Genomic DNA, 19,593 nt, shown 5'->3' with positions numbered 1-19,593 from the left:
CCCGCAGATCACGAGAGAGTTCCATAGCGGGTTGATTCGCGCCATTCCGCGTCCGTAAACAACTTTTGCGGGTTACTACCGGGGCTCGTCACGCTTCCGCATGGATGAAATTCACTCTACCACCATCATCGGGGACTGAAGAAGCGATCTGGATGTCTTTCGTATGATGAATGAAGGTGTTTTCTTTATGTATGTGTAACATCCCGAAATTTCCAAAATAATATTAATTGTATTACTTAATAATAGAGGGAAAGTTTACTCGGGTTATCGGGAAATAAATAAATAGAGTAGGAGTTGGTATGGGTCGGGCTAGTGTTGGATAATGGATATGGGTTATGGACTTGGGTTATGAAAGAAGGAAGGAGAGTCCATGGGCTTAAGCCCATGATCCCTAAATATAAATACCATTAATCACCATTTAATCCTCATTCTCACATATTCCACACACACACCCAAAACACACACGACCCGAACCAAGATCCGAAGGCGAAAACCCGAGCTTGTTGGTGCTGGAACGTTGTGACGGACCAAAACAACATCAAGGCTTAACCGTGTTCGTAGTTCGACTCGTTCAAGGTACGTTTATAGTTAGAAATCGTTCGTGTAGGTTCGGGTTGATTTGAGAAATGATAGATCTGAGTTTGTATGGTTAAAACGAATCCAACAAAGCTAATTTTACTGAAAATGGTTATGACCTGATGGGTTAATCGATTGATAAAAAGAACCCGTAACCTATATGCCTAAATCGCACCCTTTAAACATCGATGTTAGGTCGATTTGATGGTTGGGGTTTGTAGGCGCTGGTCAGACGATCACGTAGGTACCTAAATCGAGTTATTTGGTTAAGAAACGAAGGTGATTAAGGGATTTAAGAACGAACAGTAGCAGCAGACGACAACTTCGCCTGCAAGCTAAGTTTGCCTGATGAACTTCGCCTGCAAGCTAAGTTCGCCTGATGACAACTTCGCCTAAAGCCAAGTTCGCCTGATGACAACTTCGCCTAAAGCGAAGTTCGCCTGATGACAACTTCGCCTAAAGCCAAGTTCGCCTGATGACAACTTCGCCTAAAGCCAAGTTCGCCTGATGACAACTTCGCCTAAAGCCAAGTTCGCCTGATGACAACTTCGACTAAAGCTAAGTTCGCCTAAGGTTTAACTTCGCCTAAAGCTAAGTTCGCCTAAGGTTTAACTTCGCCTAAAGCTAAGTTCGCCTAAGGTTTAACTTCGCCTAAAGTCAAGTTCGATTAGAGAATAGATTAAAACGATAAGTAAAAGTAAGCTAATACTAGGCCACCAGACTAGATCAGGCGAGTATTGATACGTGTAACTTATACAGTCAGCCGAGCCCAGTTAAAGAAGGGATTTACAACTATCGGAGGAATAAGCAGAGTTCAGGTGAGTTTCTAGCCCCATTCCTTGTTATGTTTTCGGGGCTGTGTGCATACTCGATGTGTTGTTAATACATTTATCCTAAGTGATAAGTGTATGCCATATGTGATATATGTGATGGATATGAATGATTGCTTGTCGGTACGCGAACGATCTTCGGATATTGCGCGTACTGTCAGGTTAAAAATAAAGGTACGAATATTATATATCGAAGATGTATGAATATTACAAATGAATACTTGTCGGGGCGTGAATGATCTTCGGATATTGCACGTAACGACAAGGGGTATGGTTGTTAAATGAAGGATGTAAAGAACGCCTAGAGTGTTCTTATGCTATAATGTAATTATTGTATATGTGAAGTATGTGTATACAGGTACACGAATGGTATGTGAGTTCTACGTTCGACATAGTAAGTTAGGATGGCAAATCCCTCTAACTTCTGTTGGACATAGACTTGGCAGGTTATGGCGTAGTTAAGGACTGCGAGCCTTATACGTGATGTAGATGATAGATGTAAACGTAGATAGGGACGGTGGGCCTTATACGTGTTATAGGAGATAGACGCCAACGTAGATAAGGACTGCGGACCTTATACGTAACGTAGATAAGGACTGCGGACCTTATACGTAATATAGATAGGCGTCAGCACAGGAAAGGACTGTGGACCTTATACGTGCTTTAGCATAGGGGAGGACTGCGGACCTCGTACGTGCTATGAATTAGGTTGCAACATATGGAAGGACCGTGGACCTTGTACGTGTTGTGGATGTATGATGGTATAGGGAAGGACCGCGGACCTTGTACGTACCATGAATGGTGAACATAGGTAAGGACTGCGGACCTTTTACGTGTTCACGATCGTGAGTACAGGTATAGACGGCGGACTATGAACGTACTCTCGGTAGACTGAGGTTAGTGATTGTAGATATGTATGTATGTATGGTAGCAAGTATGTAGAACAGAAGGGTAACTAGTGAAGTATGGATATGTATCTTCGGATATGTATGTATGTGTTGTATTGTATGGCGTACGATTAACTATAACTCACTCAGCGTAGCTGACTTTTAGTATGCACGCAGGTGAGTAGGATGAGGCAGCTCGCTTGAGGAGACACGTGGCACTGAATAAGAGGCTGGCATCGGAAGACTCAAGACGTTTAAGTTAATGTTCGTTAATTTTGAAAGACAAAATGATGTTTTAAGACAAGACGTGTTTTGTTACGAAATGTTTTATGAAAGCTTTTATATTCCGCGAATGTTTTAATTAACTCTGATATTTAGAACTGCGTTTATGAGTAAATCCAACGCTAAAGTAGGGCCACCGGGTTCGGGGCCTTACAGTATGAGTATATAGGATTTGCATGAAATGGCACAAAAAGTGCTTATATTAATGCAAAATATATGGCTACGCGCCAAACTTAAAGGTTGGGAATCCTAATAAAACCCATACGGCCATGCGCCAAACTTATAAGGTTGGGAATCCTCATAAACCCATAGGCCACGCGCTAAACTTAAAGGTTGGGAATCCTCATAAACCCATAGGCCACGCGCCAAACTTAAAGGTTGGGAATCCTCATAAACCCATAGGCCACACGCCAAACTTAAATGTTGGGAATCCTCATAAACCCATAGGCCACACGCCAAACTTAAATGTTGGGAATCCTCATAAACCCATAGGCCACGCGACAAACTTAAAGGTTGGGAGCCTAATAATATCCCAAACGGCCACGCGCCAACATAAAGGTCGGGAGCCTAATAATATCCCAAACGGCCACGCGCCAAACATAAAGGTCGGGAGCCTAATAATATCCCAAACGGCCACGCGCCAACGTAGGTTGGGCACACCTCATAATTTGCCCGAGGATGGGAACCTTGTAATACATCCACTTTTAGTCGATATGTTTTGCAGGTTCGGCTACGAGTCGCACAAGCACCTATGACATTATTATTATTATCTAGCCGTTTGTGCCTCCATTATTATTTTGAAAACAAGTTGGGATATTCATCCTGCGTAGAAGAGGCCCTTGTGGGCCAGTCATTATCATCATATTATAGCTCATAAGCCGCAACTCGCGCATACTTCATTATTTTATAGCTCGTCAGCTGCCTCGCGCGCAAGTTGCATTACATTATTATCGAGATGCGCACTCTACCTTTTATCAGGCCTCGCGCCACTGTTGTTATGATGCGTGCTATATCTTATTCATGCCAGTGCACCATTATTATCATAAGGATCACAACATGTCACCATCATGGAGAAAACCTCTCAAAACTCAAAGACAACAAAGACAAGGCCGAAGAAAGGGGAAAAAACCGTCTCATATCCTAACACACCTTATGAAGTCCAGCGCTCCACCTAAACGCTTGCACGCCTAGGAGCAACACTGGACTTAGGGGGGCTTGTAGGGGTATGGTACTAAACCCGGCTTACGACCTTAATTTATTATGTCTGGCTTATTTTATTATATGGGCTAATACAATAGGGGGTTTTGTGGAGGTAACCCTAACTGGGCTAGGCCCATTAAGGTACCATGATGGTGGCCATGAGGCTCCCTATATAAGGAGGTCTCCACCTCCTTATTAAGGGTTGTTGTTGTTTCTCAATAAGAGCCACCACCATAACCATTTTTGTGTATGTAAACAAGAGATCCTCGAGATTTCTTAGCAGTCACCTCCACACCCCCAAAAGCCATTGCAGATCTCAAGCTGACCGGAGAAGAAGATCGAGACGTGGTTCGTTCATCTCGAAGACCGGGGAACATCGTCATGGATCAGGTCAGATTCATTTCATGTTTCTACAGGTAGCTTACAAGTTACACCGATTTGTCATTAAGCAACATCATTTTCTTTAATATTTTATTGTTTAACATACACTTTATTAAACTTTTGAAATAAACAAAGCAACAAAAGCATGAACTCGTCATTTTAAAGATAAAAATCACTAGATAATGATTTAAAGAGTAGCACTTCCGTATCTAATCCGGAAGAGAAAATCTTTATCATTTTGTAATTTATATATTTAATTATTTATTCATTTTTACCCACCTAAAAACATCTATCGAGAAACCTTATTTATAAACATTTGATAATATAATATTGTCCCATCCCATACCAAGCAGCCTGCCGTCCAAAGTTGTGTGGGTCGGGTCAAGAGTCTATAATGTGGTTTATTTAGCTGACCCGGATGGTAACAAAATAGCCAACATGCCCAACACCACCTTCTTTTTGTTAACCAATCAGAAAGTTTTTAGTTCACATATTCCTTAATAGTTAATTGTTAAAATAAATTATTTTATAAGATAAAATGTAAAGAAAAAAACAATGTCAACAATTTATATAATTTTGGCATGTAATAAAAATTGTATGTAAATGTTTTTATTTGTAATAGTCAATTTGTTTGTATCTGTTAAATAGCTAAAATTTATTATAGGATTCTTTTAACCACTCTATCGAACCTATTATAACTAACGAGCTACATCATTTCAAGTCGTAACCGCACATCACACTCTCTAAAAAGATGTTTAGTTGTCTCCTCTTGCATTGAACAACAAGAGCACAATTCGTGAAGCCAGAATATTTACTTTTCTAGACACCAAGTAATCTCAAGCCAACAAATTTGTTTGTTTTAACAGTATAAATTAAACAAGTACATATATAAAGTAAGAAATGAAAGCACAATTTTTACTGAATATATTTATTTATCTTTGTCATCTATGAGATTCGATCACCCGTCACTTTAAAAGACAAAACGGTCTAACCCCTTGTGACCACTAGGCCGAAAGCCCTATTGTAAATGATAGCATAACATGTATACACAAGAGAGGTACGTTTAGATGTGACAGATAACAATTAGTTATTGACCAAACATTTTTTAGCCTTTGTTAGAGATCAAACGAAGGAACTATATGCTTATCTACTACAAAACGGGGTATTGGTGATCGAGAAGTGGTCACAGAGTTAGTAATCAAAGGAAGAAGATCACTAATCTTATCGGTTGTGTTTGTTTTTGCTTATAAGGTCTGCATGGAGCCTATGTCTGCGGGCGTGCAGACATACGCTCTTGAAGACTGACTGTTTAAAAAAAAAAGATTTGAAATATGCTTTTATGGTCTTAAAAAAAAAATATTTTTTCACCATCTTCACACTTCTTAACATAATACCAAGTACCAACACCCAATGTCCAACACTACAACCACCCACTGTCCGCCGCCACCACCACCGTCCGCCGCCGCCACCACCCACCACCGTCGTCCGCCGCCAACACCACCCACCGTGAACCACTCACCACCACCATTGTTAACCACCCACCACCACCACCCTCGTCGGCCACAACCACCGTCCACTACCACCACCATCCACCACCACCACCCACCGTCCGTTGCCACCACCACCATCCACCACCACCACCACCTATCGTCCACCGCCACCACTATCTACCACCACCACCCCCCCCCCCCCACAACCATCCACCACCACCATAGTCCACCACCCACCACTACCGTTCATCACCACCACCACTCATTGTCGGCCACCATCACGGTCCACCACCCACCACCACAACCATCCATCACCACCACCCACCGTTCACTGCCTACCACCACCCACTTCCATAATTCGTACACCACTACCAAATATTTTAGCAGTCTACAAACGTTAAAATGACTTTTATCTACTGTAATATATATGATAGGTAACTAATTTTCAGCTTATGCAGACAATATCCAGTTTATAAAACAAACAGTATTATATTTTCAGATTGCAGACATTCAGACCACATCTTCAGTTGCAGACATTAAATACGAAATCAGATTGTAAACAATTTTTGTCTTAAAAAACAAACAGCACCGTAGTCTCTGAATTATTCAACATTTCTCTGAATTAAAACTGTTTATATCATACTCTTAATAAGTTTTGAAATACTAAAGTGAAAATCAGAAATAAAATCGGTAACAAATTGCTGCAAAATGATTTCGATCCCAAAACATCATATCGACAAATAATAATTTGTGTTATAATAGCACCTTGGCCAATGCGCCAATGCAGTAAAGATGAGGAGAGACACATCAGCCAGCAACTTGGCCTCACAAATCAGCCATAAAGTGCAACGGATTAGGATGACACACCATCCACCTGTGGGCCTGCTTAACACGTAGGACTATAACGATGACAAACATTATCTACTTAACGTATATCACGTTTTCAAATTTCAACCTTATTTATGCTATTTCTTTTCTTATGAGTTATTCAATTATTTAGATGTATATCTTCTCTTTAAACACTGTGTTACATATATATAAAGTAAAAGAAAATTAAACTAAAACTATTAAGTGAATTGATCAATACCTATAAATTCCAAAAATAAATAAAATTATACTAATACTAAACAAGCTAATTCGTATATATAAACTTGAAATTAAGATTTTTCTTTTAAATACTGACGGTTGATCTCCGAAACTAATATAAAAATCAAAATCTTATGTATAAAAAACTATATACGCTTTAAACAAAATATCGAACTAAATTATATTTTGCAATGCTAATAGAATATGAAGTTTTTGATAAACAAAATACAGAATAAAATAGTGAACGAGAAATCAACCGGTCTAAATAAAAACAGTTAAAGAATACTCTATCATACGTCGGTTTCATATTTAAACAATCCAAACGACATGTACGATACGTCTCAAAGAACACTATGGTGTTTGAAACCAAGAGAACACTTATCATGTTGTAGATGAGTTTGCCACATATTTTAGAGTGTGGATAGGTATTAGTGTCCACATCCTTCAAGGGACCCCTCTTGATTGGCCTTTTATCATCCAATGCAATAGTGACTTCCACAACAGTGGGCCACAATCTAGAATCAAATTTACTGTTTCTTTTTTTTTTCAAGCTTATTGGGCCCTCTTTTTATGCTTCTACATTTGCATGCAACCCCATCTAGTCCTCACATTTGATTAGTTTGTACTTGTAGATGATTAATATAAATTCTCATATTTTCTTGTGAATGAAGCAACTGATGAGAATGTTGAAGACTTATGGGTAGTAAATAAGTTGGTTAATGAAATGGGCCTAGCCCATGTTCTTTTAATGTGCATGTCACAATCCATGGTTCCACCATCAAGATCAAGTGATCAACCATCAAACCCCACTCAAGACATTTGGTTCCTAACCTTTCCTACCAATTTCTCATGTGCACTCTTTTCGTTATGTTGTTTGAAAACCATTTTGATCATTTGATGCCATAAGATAACTAAATAGCAAATATATATAATTATTTTAGTAATAAGCAATGCATGAGTTAAGAAACAACTAGTTTTATAACCAATAAAACTTATTTCTTGTTGGTTGTGAGATTGGCCTTCTTGCTCCAATTGTGTGATGAGTGCCCCTTGGTGTAATGTGGTTCGTATCCTTGAATTTCGATCATGTATGTAGGAGATGATAATTGACAAGCGAGACAACACAACTAGCTCTTTTTTTATTTGCATTATGTTTTACTCAAAGCTTAAAAAGCTTGAAAGGAGTCAAGCCCTTAGAAACTCGGGCTTGCTCATTATTTATTCGATTTTAGGTTCACGTTAAACTTGATTTAAGCTTGAGTAAAGCTAATGTCAGATAATAAAAGTTTAAATTGCTTGAAATATAAGAGTTCGATGGATTAAAACTGACTTATTAGATTATTATTTGAAAAGTTAGAATCAGAGCTTTTATTTAAAATACTAAATCTGCTTCTTCATAAGTGGGCATAACCAAATTTGTCACTTACACATGATAATGTTTTCTTGCTTGGAAAGGATAACTATAAACTACTTGTTATCTACTTATCCATATAAACACATAGGCACAAGTTGAAAAGAATCATATATGTAACTTTAAAAAACCAAATACAAGATAACATATCAATATAATAATCATATGTGATCTTTTCTTAGAAAAGTGAATTCAACTATTTAATGCATGAGATAGGCATGCACATAATTATACAGTCAGCAGACAATAACAATAATTAATTAATATATTCTTCATCAAATCACTCCTATTGAGCTTTTATAAAATCTAAACTTAGGCGTTGTTTATTTTTGAAGACAAAAACTGTCTGTAATCTGATTTCATGTCTGTAACTGAAGATGTGGTCTGAATGTTTACAATCTGAAAATATAATATTGTTTGTGTTATAACTGTATTCTTATTAAATATACATAATATCATTTTATTCTATAAAATTTTTACGACATTACATATACCCACGTTTAAATTTACGCCATTCATGCCATTTTGTTCTCGACTTTTCGTCTACCACGCATATAATGAGTCGTCAAGATCTCTTATCCTCTTTGAATTTCGACGTGTTACAAACTTGAAGGTTTCAAATTTATGACATATTTAGTATTTAAATTTGAAGTTTTTTATTTGTAATTAGAAAGAGAATATATATTTTTGAACAAACAATAAGTATAATATTTATAAGTTTTACATTTATGTGGGATGATATAAAATTGTATGTCTATCCATAAATTAGAAGGTGTAGGCCGTTGGGTGAGGAATGAGGATGAGATACTACTTTATCCACTAAAATATTTATGTGGGCATACTAAAATACTCGCTTTATCTTTATTCCTATTCTTTCTCAAACCAACACGTTATTAAACAATCTGATAACCGGGATTGCGACACAAACAATACATATGATATAAGATGATAACACATTTATCTGTCCATATCTTATCACAAATAACAGCCACACTAATAAAAGTATAAAACCCGAAAAGTTAAAGGAACGAGAACTGGCCCGGTATGCGAAAAAGTATATTTTAAGTTTTAATGTATAAAATCTTTTAAATCATTTTTTAACCATATTCGATACAATAAATATAAATTTATAACTAATAGTAATCAATCTTTCTAGTGTTTTATTGAATTCCCTGACATTTTTAAGTTCTAACTATAATAACAACACGGATTTCAACATTGTTCCATTGTTATGAATACTTGTACAAATTTTACAAGTTTTATCGAATTAGACCAATATGAAACAAAGTTAAAGATTTAGTTATTCTTTTCTTCCTAAATTTAACTTGAAGCAAGAGGTTAAAATTAGGAAAATTAAAACATTAACTTTGTTTAAGGTAAGATCTATAAAAGCGATCCATTTTAACTCATTGTACAATGTGATATCGTGATACACCCAAACTCTATGTACTATGTAATATGAGTGGACTCTCGAATAAACTATAAACGGACAATTATCCAAATAAACTCATTTCTTAATAAATGGGTCATAATTGTCCGGTGTAACTTTGAACAAAAAGTGTTTCTGTGCAAATACTTAAAACTCGTTACCTCGGTATTAAAGAAAATAATTGGTCATAAAGCAGGATGATAAACTTTTAGAACAAACGGATCAGCAAAGTTCATACCAAAGTAGACCGGTTATATATGGATTGATTATATTAAAAGAGTATAAACACAAACTAAAAAGTGAATATGCTATGTTACATTTAATTAAACTCACTGTTTGCTTCTTCCAGGATCGGTTGATTTGAGACACCCGTCGAAAAGCCTATCTTTAGCATGATTTCATCGAGACGATTTACGTTTGTAAGGTCAACAACAATGACAATCAAAGAAAAAATCAAGAACCTAAACTTCTATTACCAAGTCCAATTAGGTGTTATAGTGTTGTTAAACAACAATTCCAATTTGTGTTGTATGATGTGAAGAGAAAAAAGATGTTACTGCGGGTATCATTTACGTGACGGAAGCAAGATGGGACCCACAAAACTTACGGGTATCATGACCTATTCTTCGAAATGCCGATCCTAACCTTTAAGCTCAGATCAACCTATTCTTTGAAGAATAGGATCGGCTTAAAGGTTGATCTGAGCTTTAAGGTTTGGCACATGGGACCCACAAGATGGGACCTATTCTTCAAAGAATAGGTTGAATATGCTTTTTACATATTCACCAAATGCCGATCCTAACAAATTGTATAAGGGTTCATTTGGTTCACCTAAAATTAGTCAACGGGTCAATTTGGGTCTACTAGGACCGGTCAACGGGTCAAAACAGGCAACTATTGTAAACCCGACTACATTCTGGCCAGAACCACTTTGACCCAAACAAAATTGATACTTTTTTAAAGCGGACCGTTTTGACCCGAGCTAGTTTTGCTCAGAATCCATATTCACCTGAACCCATTTTGACCCATCACCGAACCCGCCTGGACTGGACAGATAGAGGGAATCCAGCCCTTACCAATTACCATGTGCCAAACCTTAAAGGTTAGGATTGGCATTTGGTGAATATGTAAAAAAGCATTCACATAAAAAATATGCAAAAAAAAAAAAAATTCAACAAAAACCACACGGCATATAAACAACTGACCAGTGTTTCCAAAGATGATGCTCTGTTGTAAACGGCTACACCAGCACGTTTTTTGGTCCGTGTTTTGGAGGAAGAAAGATTCTTTCCCCACCGAAGAATGTCCCTGTATTAAACCGAAAAAAAGTATCTTGTTTTTAATTTACAGAGAATAATAATACTTCAGCAAATGAATGTTCAACATGGTGCATAATTAACCAAAGCATAGTAAGACTGACCTTTCTTCTTCTGATAGAACTTTATCATTGATTAGTTTTTGGAGCATTGCATCCTGATATGCACCAAACCAAAATTATAACAAATTGCCTAAAATGAAGTAGGATGTAATATAGAAAACATAATTTAATCGGCATATCATACTCGGGCTTCAGCACGAACAACGGCCATCACACGGTCGTTATATTCTTCAATATTTAGTGGCGGGAACAGAAAATGTCTGCGTGCGTATAGCTGCATGCGTGCAAATATACGGAAATAGTAAGAGCCCATGGAGTTTATTCATAAAAGTAATAGTAAGAACCGAAATAACGAGTGGGAATTTCATCAACCACAAATGGCGATTCAAAGTTACCTATATAAACATTCAAGCCTATATATATTTTATTATTATACAGTTGATAATCAGATTCAGTATCACATAATGATATCAATCACACATATAAAAGCCCCCTAACTAGCGTATGCTATTTTAAGTGTACAAATAATCATAACTTGCTAATTATGCATTACTTTACAACAAGGTTTAAGACAAACCTCATATATACAATCTCCAAGGTATGCTAGTGAAGCAGCGTTGTACGTTGACCGAGGCTTTTCTACTTTCGGCGCACTCGGCATCCATGTCTCATAGCCCAGATACGTTTCCTCCAAACACGCTGTTTAAATTCATAATTTCAATCAGAACTAACACATTCAAGTAGTAAAACCTTAATATCATTACCCTATAACTGAAAAAAACAGTCAAAACACAACTCTAATAGACAAATTATCCATGCTCACTAGGTGTTCGACAAAATTCCTAATGCAAGTAATGTAACAATGCTTATCCTAAAAAACCATTTGTTGAACGCGTCGATTTCAATCAAAACCAATACACGCAACAGGTCAAATCATGATACCCCAAAGTCACTAAATAACAATGCTCAAAACACAGCTCAAGTGGATACATTATGCATGCACACCAGGTGTTCGATAAAATTCCTCAAGCAAATAATAATAATTTTCTCAAAAACACAAACTTTAAACATCCAATTTCAATCAAATCCAACACATGTAACAGCTCAAATCACGACACAAAGCAAATTAATCTATCAACAAACAATATACAACTCTACTGATTACATGCACACCAGGTGTTCGATAAAATTCCTCATGCAAGTTACACTATTTTTCTCAAAAACCCAACTGTTAAACGTCCATTTTCAATCAAACCCAACACAAGTAACAGCTCAAACCATGACACAAAGCAAATTAATCTATCTACAAACAATATCCAGCTCTACTGAATACATGCACACCAAGTATTCGTCGAAATGCCGTAATGACAAACTACATAAAAACGGATACCTTGATTTGGGTTTGGAGGTTTTCGACTGAGAAGTGCGGATACAGATATCGAATTGCGATCTGTTGAGTTAGAGTTTCCGGTGATTATTGAAGTGGGTGGAGAGACAGTGATAGGGGTTTTAGGGTAAGTACGGTGAGGATTGTAGAGTCTTTGCTGTGTGTCCCATGAAGCTCTGACTGTAACTGATGATAATGCATGGAGAGCAGTGACTGAAGTAGCCATGGGTTTAGCTTCGAGTGTCTTGGGGCTGGTGGTTTTGTGATAATGGCCACGGTTTTTGAATTTCGTTTTTTTTTTTGGTAAAATTGGTTTCATTTTGGTTTATTGAAAATAGAAGTGGGTAAATAACCCAGTTAATCGAATTAACTCGAAAATCAAATTGAAATTGAAATGGTTTGAAACCAATCATGTAGAAATCGATTGAAACCGTAGGTTCAGAACCGATTTTAGTTTTTCCCTACCAATCATAAACTGGGTTTTGACTTTTGTTGACAGAACCGGTTTCAACCCAAACAAATGAGTTTTAAACTTGTTTGTGCACCTCTAAATGAAAGTATAATAATAAGATATGAAATGAAGCTAAAGTTTATTAGTAAAATTGTTAACTGAAAACAAGGTCTAGTAAGAATTGATTCCAGGTATAGTCGGTACCTGATTAGGTTTTTCGGGGTAGGGTCGGGTGTTGATCGAGTATTCCTAGTTCCAGTTCCAGTGTGTCCGGGAAGAAATCCTATATAAGGTCGTACTCATGGGTCGAGTATTTTGGATTGAGTTCGGAACCGGGTATTCCGTGCACTTCATGATCATTTTCAAAACTAAACATAAAAAATGATCATAAATGAATAGCAGGCCTAGGCCCAAGTCCAATTCACACGGATACCAAGTTTCAACCCATTCAGTCCACTTTCACTTCGTCACTGTTAATAATCGCTTGCAACGGTGACTCCAAACGAATCCAAAATGGGTGACGAAACTCCCAAGCTCTACGTTCACAAGCCGAAGAAAGGTATCATTATATTATATTATATTATAATAATCAAATCTCACTTTCTCAAATTTATATTCATTTCTGAAATCCGGATCGTTGATATTGAAGCATTAGGTTTAATAATTTTATGTTCATATATTATCACTTTAAATCGTTAATTTGATTTTTGATTATTTATTTTAACAGCTCAATTGAAGAAACACCTGCAGCAGCAGCAACAACAATCACGTGCTTCTCCGTCACCGTCACCTGTTTCATCGTCTTCGTCAATGACTAGTCAATCTACTACTACTTCTTCGTCTTCGCCTCCGACGCCACCGAAGGAGTCGTTTGCACGCCGTTATAGGTTCCTCTGGCCGCTTCTGCTAGCAGTTAATTTTTCAGTCGGAGGTATTTATTTATATTGATTTAATGATTTGAAGTTGTTACTTGTTAGGATCGATACCGTTGACACTGAACATGTTATGAATTAGGTTGATTAATGCGTTCTTATATGTGAATTATGAATTAGGTTGATTAGTTTTTTGATCGGAGGTATAATATATTGCTTTAGTGTTTTGAAGCTGTTGTTAGGAATTAGGATTACTACAGTTTTAGGTTTTCTCGATTTCAATTGTTGCTACTAACTACTAAGTGTGTTACGTTTTTGGTTAATTAATGCGTTCTGATACGTGTTATATGACTTGTTTGGAACTAGGATTATTAGTTTTTACTGATTTTAGTTGTTGATACTGAACTTTCTATGAATTAGGTTGAGTAATACGTTTTAATATGTTAATTATGAATTAGGTGGATTAGTTTTTAGACTGGAAGTATATATATTGCTTAAACTATATGAAGCTGTTACTTGATAGGAATTAGGATTGCTACTGTTCTAGCTTCTTGTTGACTTTGATAGTTGCTACTAAACGTATTATGAATTAGGTTAATTAATGCGCTCTGATATGTGGTGTATACAGGCTATATCAGACCTCTTCATACTTCGTAGGCATTTTTTGTGACATATATTGCAGCCATACTTATAGGGCTTTCAATCCCTGTGCCATTTTGTAAAATTTGCAGGTCGTATATAAGTTATTATTGATGAATTAATTTAACTTAGGACAAACCTGACATTGATGATAATACATCAATTATATCTAATATCAGTATGTTGTTCATTTTTAAGGTGACATTTAATTGGTTCTCAAAGCTGTTAACATCTACATCATATAGGTAAAATTAATAATATGAAATAATCCTTTTTGTCGATCTGCTCCTTTCTATAGAAAACTGTGTATATTTTTCTTGACTTAGATAACATAGAGTCTAGAAGAGGGCATTCTGGTCTGTTTACGAATACACTACAGTTATCGATAACGAAGTGTATAGGTGGGTAATGAATGTATAAATCGGATATAAGGAGCCCTTTCAGTAGGTTTATCTTTGTGTTATGTGAGTGGAGACTTCAGTATAAATAGATCAATTTATGTTGTATGCTATCTCCAACATGTCTAATATCTTTGAAATTGATTTTCAAACCAAGTTTAATTAAGAATCTTTAGTCACACGGCCCATGATCCTTTGCTAATGCTAGTAACACATAAGCTTAGGAGCAGTCAGTTGTAAAACTGTAAATAAGAGTGTGAATGTGTATATATTTTAGTTTAACGTCAAAACTGTCATATTTATATTTTGTAGCTTACCTTTTCATGAGAACAAAGAAGAAGGAGGACATAGAGGAAAATGTGACAGCTGTCACTTCTACTTCTACATCTGCTGCTTCAACTGCTGCAGTTACTGATTCAGTCACATCCCACCCTGTTGTTGTGGAGCCCGTTAAAGTGCGTGAACCGATACCAGTGGATCAGCAACGTGAGATTTTCAAATGGATACTGGAAGAAAAACGAAGAATAAAGCCAAAGAATGCTGAAGAGAAAAAGAAAATCGATGAAGAAAAGGCCATTTTGAAACAATTCATTCGAGCAAAGTCCATCCCGCCTTTCTGAATTTTAATTCATAGGTTGGTTTTTCTTCATTTACAGGTTGTACATTTTAGTTTTTGTTTGGGATTGTGCTGGGATATATGGACGTATTTTCCTTTACTGGGTACTATTACACTTGTTGGGCATGCATCTTTGACTCTTTATGAAAGCATAACGATGTATCGGTGATGATGACAAATCATGAATGTTGGGTAACGGGTGGGGTTTTTAGGGTTGCAAATGAGCTCAACTTAGGTTTAATTTAATCATCTTGATGCTAAGCTCGACATACCCTCATGATGAACGCTTGAGCTTGAGGTAGATTTTAAAGGTTAAGTTAATCGACTCCATATTAAATTTAAGAAGTTTGATGCGAGTTCTAAATAAGAAAATAACTTTTGTCTTGGACAAGCTCAAGTTGAGCTAGAGTTCGAATGATCAGATCAATGCTCAATTAAGTCCAGCGAACATTTGACATGATGGTATCTTAGACTCCTATGTGATGATCTATATCATGTTATATATGTAATAGACGAGTCAAGCCCAAGTATAACTTGAGTTTGATTATAAAGCTTAAACATACATTTGAACCTTGATTATAAAGCTTAAGACCAAGACATTCGCATCCGTCAAAAACCCTATACAGTTGACTCACCTGCTCGAATGTGTAAAATAACATCTAGATGTAGTCCTTATCCAAAGGAAGGAAAGACTTGATGTCTTCAACCAATTCGAACACGGACACTGTTTTCTCGTATCTTCCTTTACACAAGACCCACATCGTAGTTAGATCAATGGTGTGGATGATTTCTTTCTTCCTTTGAACGGTCCGAAGTAGAGACAAACTCAAGTAATTCTTTGACCAACCGAAGCCAAGTATTGGGCTTTTGCACCAAACCCAAACTTGCCACCAAATCCAAATGGCTTTAGATGGCAAACAACTCACAAGGACAAGATCTGCATTTATAATCTTTTGAAAGTTGAGTAACTTGAGAACCAGAGTCTAAATTCTTGAATATAGTTATCTAGAGTAAACTACGGTTCTCGTCTTTGAAATCCACAACAACTAAATGCCGTTGAGGATTGACTCCCACAAGAGTCGACTTCCCTATTCACATTGCGCTCTCCAACGACCTACATGATTTCTGGCCACCAAGAACAACTAGGCGACCACAAATATGGAATCGTCTAAACGATGGGTTTCTTGATTGACAGGATCAAATATGGAAGCAACTGGGATTCTTGATCGGTGATAGGGGTGCCTAGTGACATTATTGATATTAGATATAATTATTTAAGAGCATTCAAATTGGAATTCCTACATCATCTTAATCACTATAATTTATAGAAGAGTTTAAGACTTTAAGGTTTTCATTAATTTTTGCACTTCATCCAATTTTCTAAAATAGAGAATATATATATATATATATATAGATTTTCAAAAAAAAATATATATATATAGAAAGAGAGAGAGAGAGAGGAGGGTTTAAATAAGAATAAATAGTTTTGTAAAAATAATGAGAACCAATGGATTAATTTCACATGGCATAGTTCTTAATTTAAACTAAAGGGTGTTTAGGTAAATGTCCTTAATATATCAAATTAACCGTTAATTCCAACATTTACGGGATGTAATAACTGCTTCCTCCATTGCTACCTTTTCTTTCTTTTTAACATGATTTTGATAAATAAATAAATAAAAAACAGCAAAAACATTGTATCAATTCATTAGTATCGAATGTGTTTATTATTTAATAATTTAAAGTGTGTTACAGTATTCATTTACTTCTCTTTATAGACCATTCGATTGTTTATTATTATTATTATTATTTTCTCTGCACTCTTTCATATCATAGAATTTTAGTTTGTGTAAAATACCATATATAGTTTTGTCTTTAGTGAATGAATTAATTAAATCATTTAATTACAGTGTTAGTTTTAGAACTAATATTTTACTAAAGCATTTTAAAACGACAGTTCAATTTTGTTGACAAACTGAATGTACAAAATTACCCCTAAGAAACTACATGAGAAGGGTAATCTTAAGAAACAATATGGTATTTTTGTAACTTCTAATCTCAACCATTAGATGTGTTGATCTAATGGTTAAGATTTATTCTTAGTATTCCTAGAAAACAATGTATTCTTATTATAACTCACCCATATATATATATATATATATATATATATATATATATATATATATATATATATATTTTGTGAATCGCTATTTTACTTATTTATTCCTTTTTTTTTCACTATATATATGTTGCTTCTAAGTCACTCAACTCATTACATGTTTCTTGTGATTTATTGAATTTTGTTTTCAATATTGCACCGTACTTTAAGTCAATTAAATAAAATTCGTTTATTAGTAACCATAATTCATATATATTTCATTTGCCCCACTTAATTTTAATTATGTTGAACATTTACGAAAGAAAAAAATCATAAGTTTGGAACACTAAATGGAAGTTGAGTGTCTTTATAGAAATTAAGAAAACATTAAGTGGCATTAGAACATTTGAAAAACTTGATCACGAATGAGTGAAGTTTTAAAGTAAAGTTGATGTAATCTAGGTTGCATAGTATAAGTGCAGGGCGGGAGCCGAGGCATGTGGGGACCAGCAGGAACACCGACCCGCCCCCTTGGTACCGCTCATTTTGGCTCTCTATTGGTGAGTACTTTCCAAGCTTTTTCTATGTTCAACGATGATACGACGTGTACATTATGATTATTGAGTTGTACATATACAAGAGGGATAAAAAAGACGAATGCAACAATACTCAATATACCTCATGATCCATAGTGAAACTCGAATACTCAACCTCTAGAAAAGGAGCGTCATTTAACACATCAAGATATATAAACTAAATGACTTTTGGCAATTAGTTGTTATAGTCAAAAAGATATAATCAAGATCACTATATTTAATTTGTGAAAATAAAAAAGAGACAAGAAGCATAAAAGCATGGGAACGTCCGCCGAATCCATTAAATATGTGTTGGGTGTGTGATGATGAGTAGAATGCTTTGCCAACTTATGTATATGTTTTCATATTTATGCTTATACAAACATAGAAATTATAATGAGATAGTCACATGTAAACACATTATCAAATTACCCTACCACTATAAATAATGACTACGTGGGGGTCTCCATCTTGTTAAATTTCCTTTTTCACACAATTATACAAAAGGGTCCCTTCACTATTCCCAACCCTACACTTTTGACCACTTCTCTTCTTAGCTTTATCTATCAATGATCAATCTATGTCATGTCATCTTTTGCTATGTTATCATTATAGGCAAATTCCACATCAGTCGTGAACATGAGACATTCTTAGTTCATAAGTAAATATTCCGCCTCTTAAATCACCAATATGTTTTAGGTTTAACGCTAGTGAACGAGAGGAGAGCTCCATAGTTAAGAGTGCTCAGGTGGCAACAGTAGCAAGATGAGTGACCTCCTGGGTAGTCTCCACCTAGGCAAAAAAAAAACAAAACCGTGAGCTCTTTATGAATAAAGCGGACAATATTAGTGGTACAAGAGGCATAATGTTACATATCATTATAGGGTGAGCGTTTTGTACATATAAATAACTCAAATGCATAACTAGTTTTAAAATGCGGTACTTAAATCATAGTGCGTAATATTATTAGACAGGGTGATTGATTCATGTAATTCTTTACCTCACTTATTTGTGTAGAAACGGAAACACAATTAAAATAGCTCAAAGTTTACTCGGTGATTAAATCAAAAGCTTGAGAACTGATTGCTTCAAAGAAACCTTACAGGTGCTCTTTACAGTAATTGAACATGAGACATTCTTAGTTCATAAGTAAATGTTCCGCCTCCTAAATCACCAATATGTTTTGGGTTTAACGCCAGTGGATGAGAGAGCTCCACAGTTAAGAGTGCTCAGGTGGCAACAGTAGCAAGATGAGTGACCTCCTGGGTAGTCTCCACCTAGGCAAAAAAATAAATAAATCCGTGAGCTCTTTATGAATAAAGCGGACAATATTAGTGGTACAAGAGGCATAATGTTACATATCATTATAGGGTGAGCGTTTTGTACATATAAATAACTCAAATGCATAACTAGTTTTAAAATGCGGTACTTAAATCATAGTGCATAATATTATTAGACAGGGTGATTGATTCATGTAATTCTTTACCTCACTTATTTGTGTAGAAACGGAAACACAATTAAAATAGCTCAAAGTTTACTCGGTGATTAAATCAAAAGCTTGAGAACTGATTGCTTCAAAGAAACCTTACAAGTGCTCTTTATAGTAA

General features: G+C 35.8%; 2 protein-coding genes across 2 annotated transcripts; one reads left to right on the top strand and one right to left on the bottom strand.

The window, feature by feature from the left end:
* Positions 1 to 10,711: 10,711 nt before the first annotated feature.
* Positions 10,712 to 12,633, bottom strand: LOC143586896 (uncharacterized). Its single transcript, XM_077068347.1, has 5 exons — positions 12,341 to 12,633; positions 11,528 to 11,649; positions 11,135 to 11,224; positions 10,993 to 11,045; positions 10,712 to 10,880 (listed from the first exon to the last, which is right to left on the bottom strand). Exons 1-5 carry the CDS (start codon positions 12,561 to 12,563, stop codon positions 10,712 to 10,714), a joined length of 657 nt encoding a protein of 218 aa, XP_076924462.1. The 5' UTR covers positions 12,564 to 12,633.
* A 650-nt stretch (positions 12,634 to 13,283) lies between these two features.
* On the top strand, positions 13,284 to 15,625 carry LOC143586257 (uncharacterized). Its single transcript, XM_077067844.1, has 3 exons — positions 13,284 to 13,347; positions 13,516 to 13,719; positions 15,010 to 15,625. The coding sequence occupies exons 1-3, from the start codon at positions 13,302 to 13,304 to the stop codon at positions 15,315 to 15,317; spliced, it is 558 nt and encodes a 185-aa protein (XP_076923959.1). The 5' UTR covers positions 13,284 to 13,301; the 3' UTR covers positions 15,318 to 15,625.
* Positions 15,626 to 19,593: the final 3,968 nt, after the last annotated feature.

Source organism: Bidens hawaiensis, unplaced genomic scaffold, assembly GCF_021521415.1.
Source record: "Bidens hawaiensis isolate Kalapana, Puna unplaced genomic scaffold, B.hawaiensis_p1.1 tig00001575_1, whole genome shotgun sequence".
NCBI lineage: Eukaryota > Viridiplantae > Streptophyta > Magnoliopsida > Asterales > Asteraceae > Bidens > Bidens hawaiensis.
The sequence above is the reverse complement of the archived record's forward strand: the minus strand, read 5'-3'. Positions and strand labels throughout refer to the sequence as shown.

Coding starts and splice junctions, on each gene's coding strand:
- LOC143586896 (XM_077068347.1), bottom strand. CDS start 12,563: ATGGCTACTTCAGTCACTGCTCTCCATGCATTATCATCAGTTACAGTC. Junction 11,650..12,340: donor ACCTCCAAACCCAAATCAAG/GTATCCGTTTTT, acceptor GAATTTAAACAG/CGTGTTTGGAGGAAACGTAT. Junction 11,046..11,134: donor TTGTTCGTGCTGAAGCCCGA/GTATGATATGCC, acceptor GGTGCATATCAG/GATGCAATGCTCCAAAAACT.
- LOC143586257 (XM_077067844.1), top strand. CDS start 13,302: ATGGGTGACGAAACTCCCAAGCTCTACGTTCACAAGCCGAAGAAAG. Junction 13,348..13,515: donor CGTTCACAAGCCGAAGAAAG/GTATCATTATAT, acceptor TTATTTTAACAG/CTCAATTGAAGAAACACCTG. Junction 13,720..15,009: donor AGTTAATTTTTCAGTCGGAG/GTATTTATTTAT, acceptor TATATTTTGTAG/CTTACCTTTTCATGAGAACA.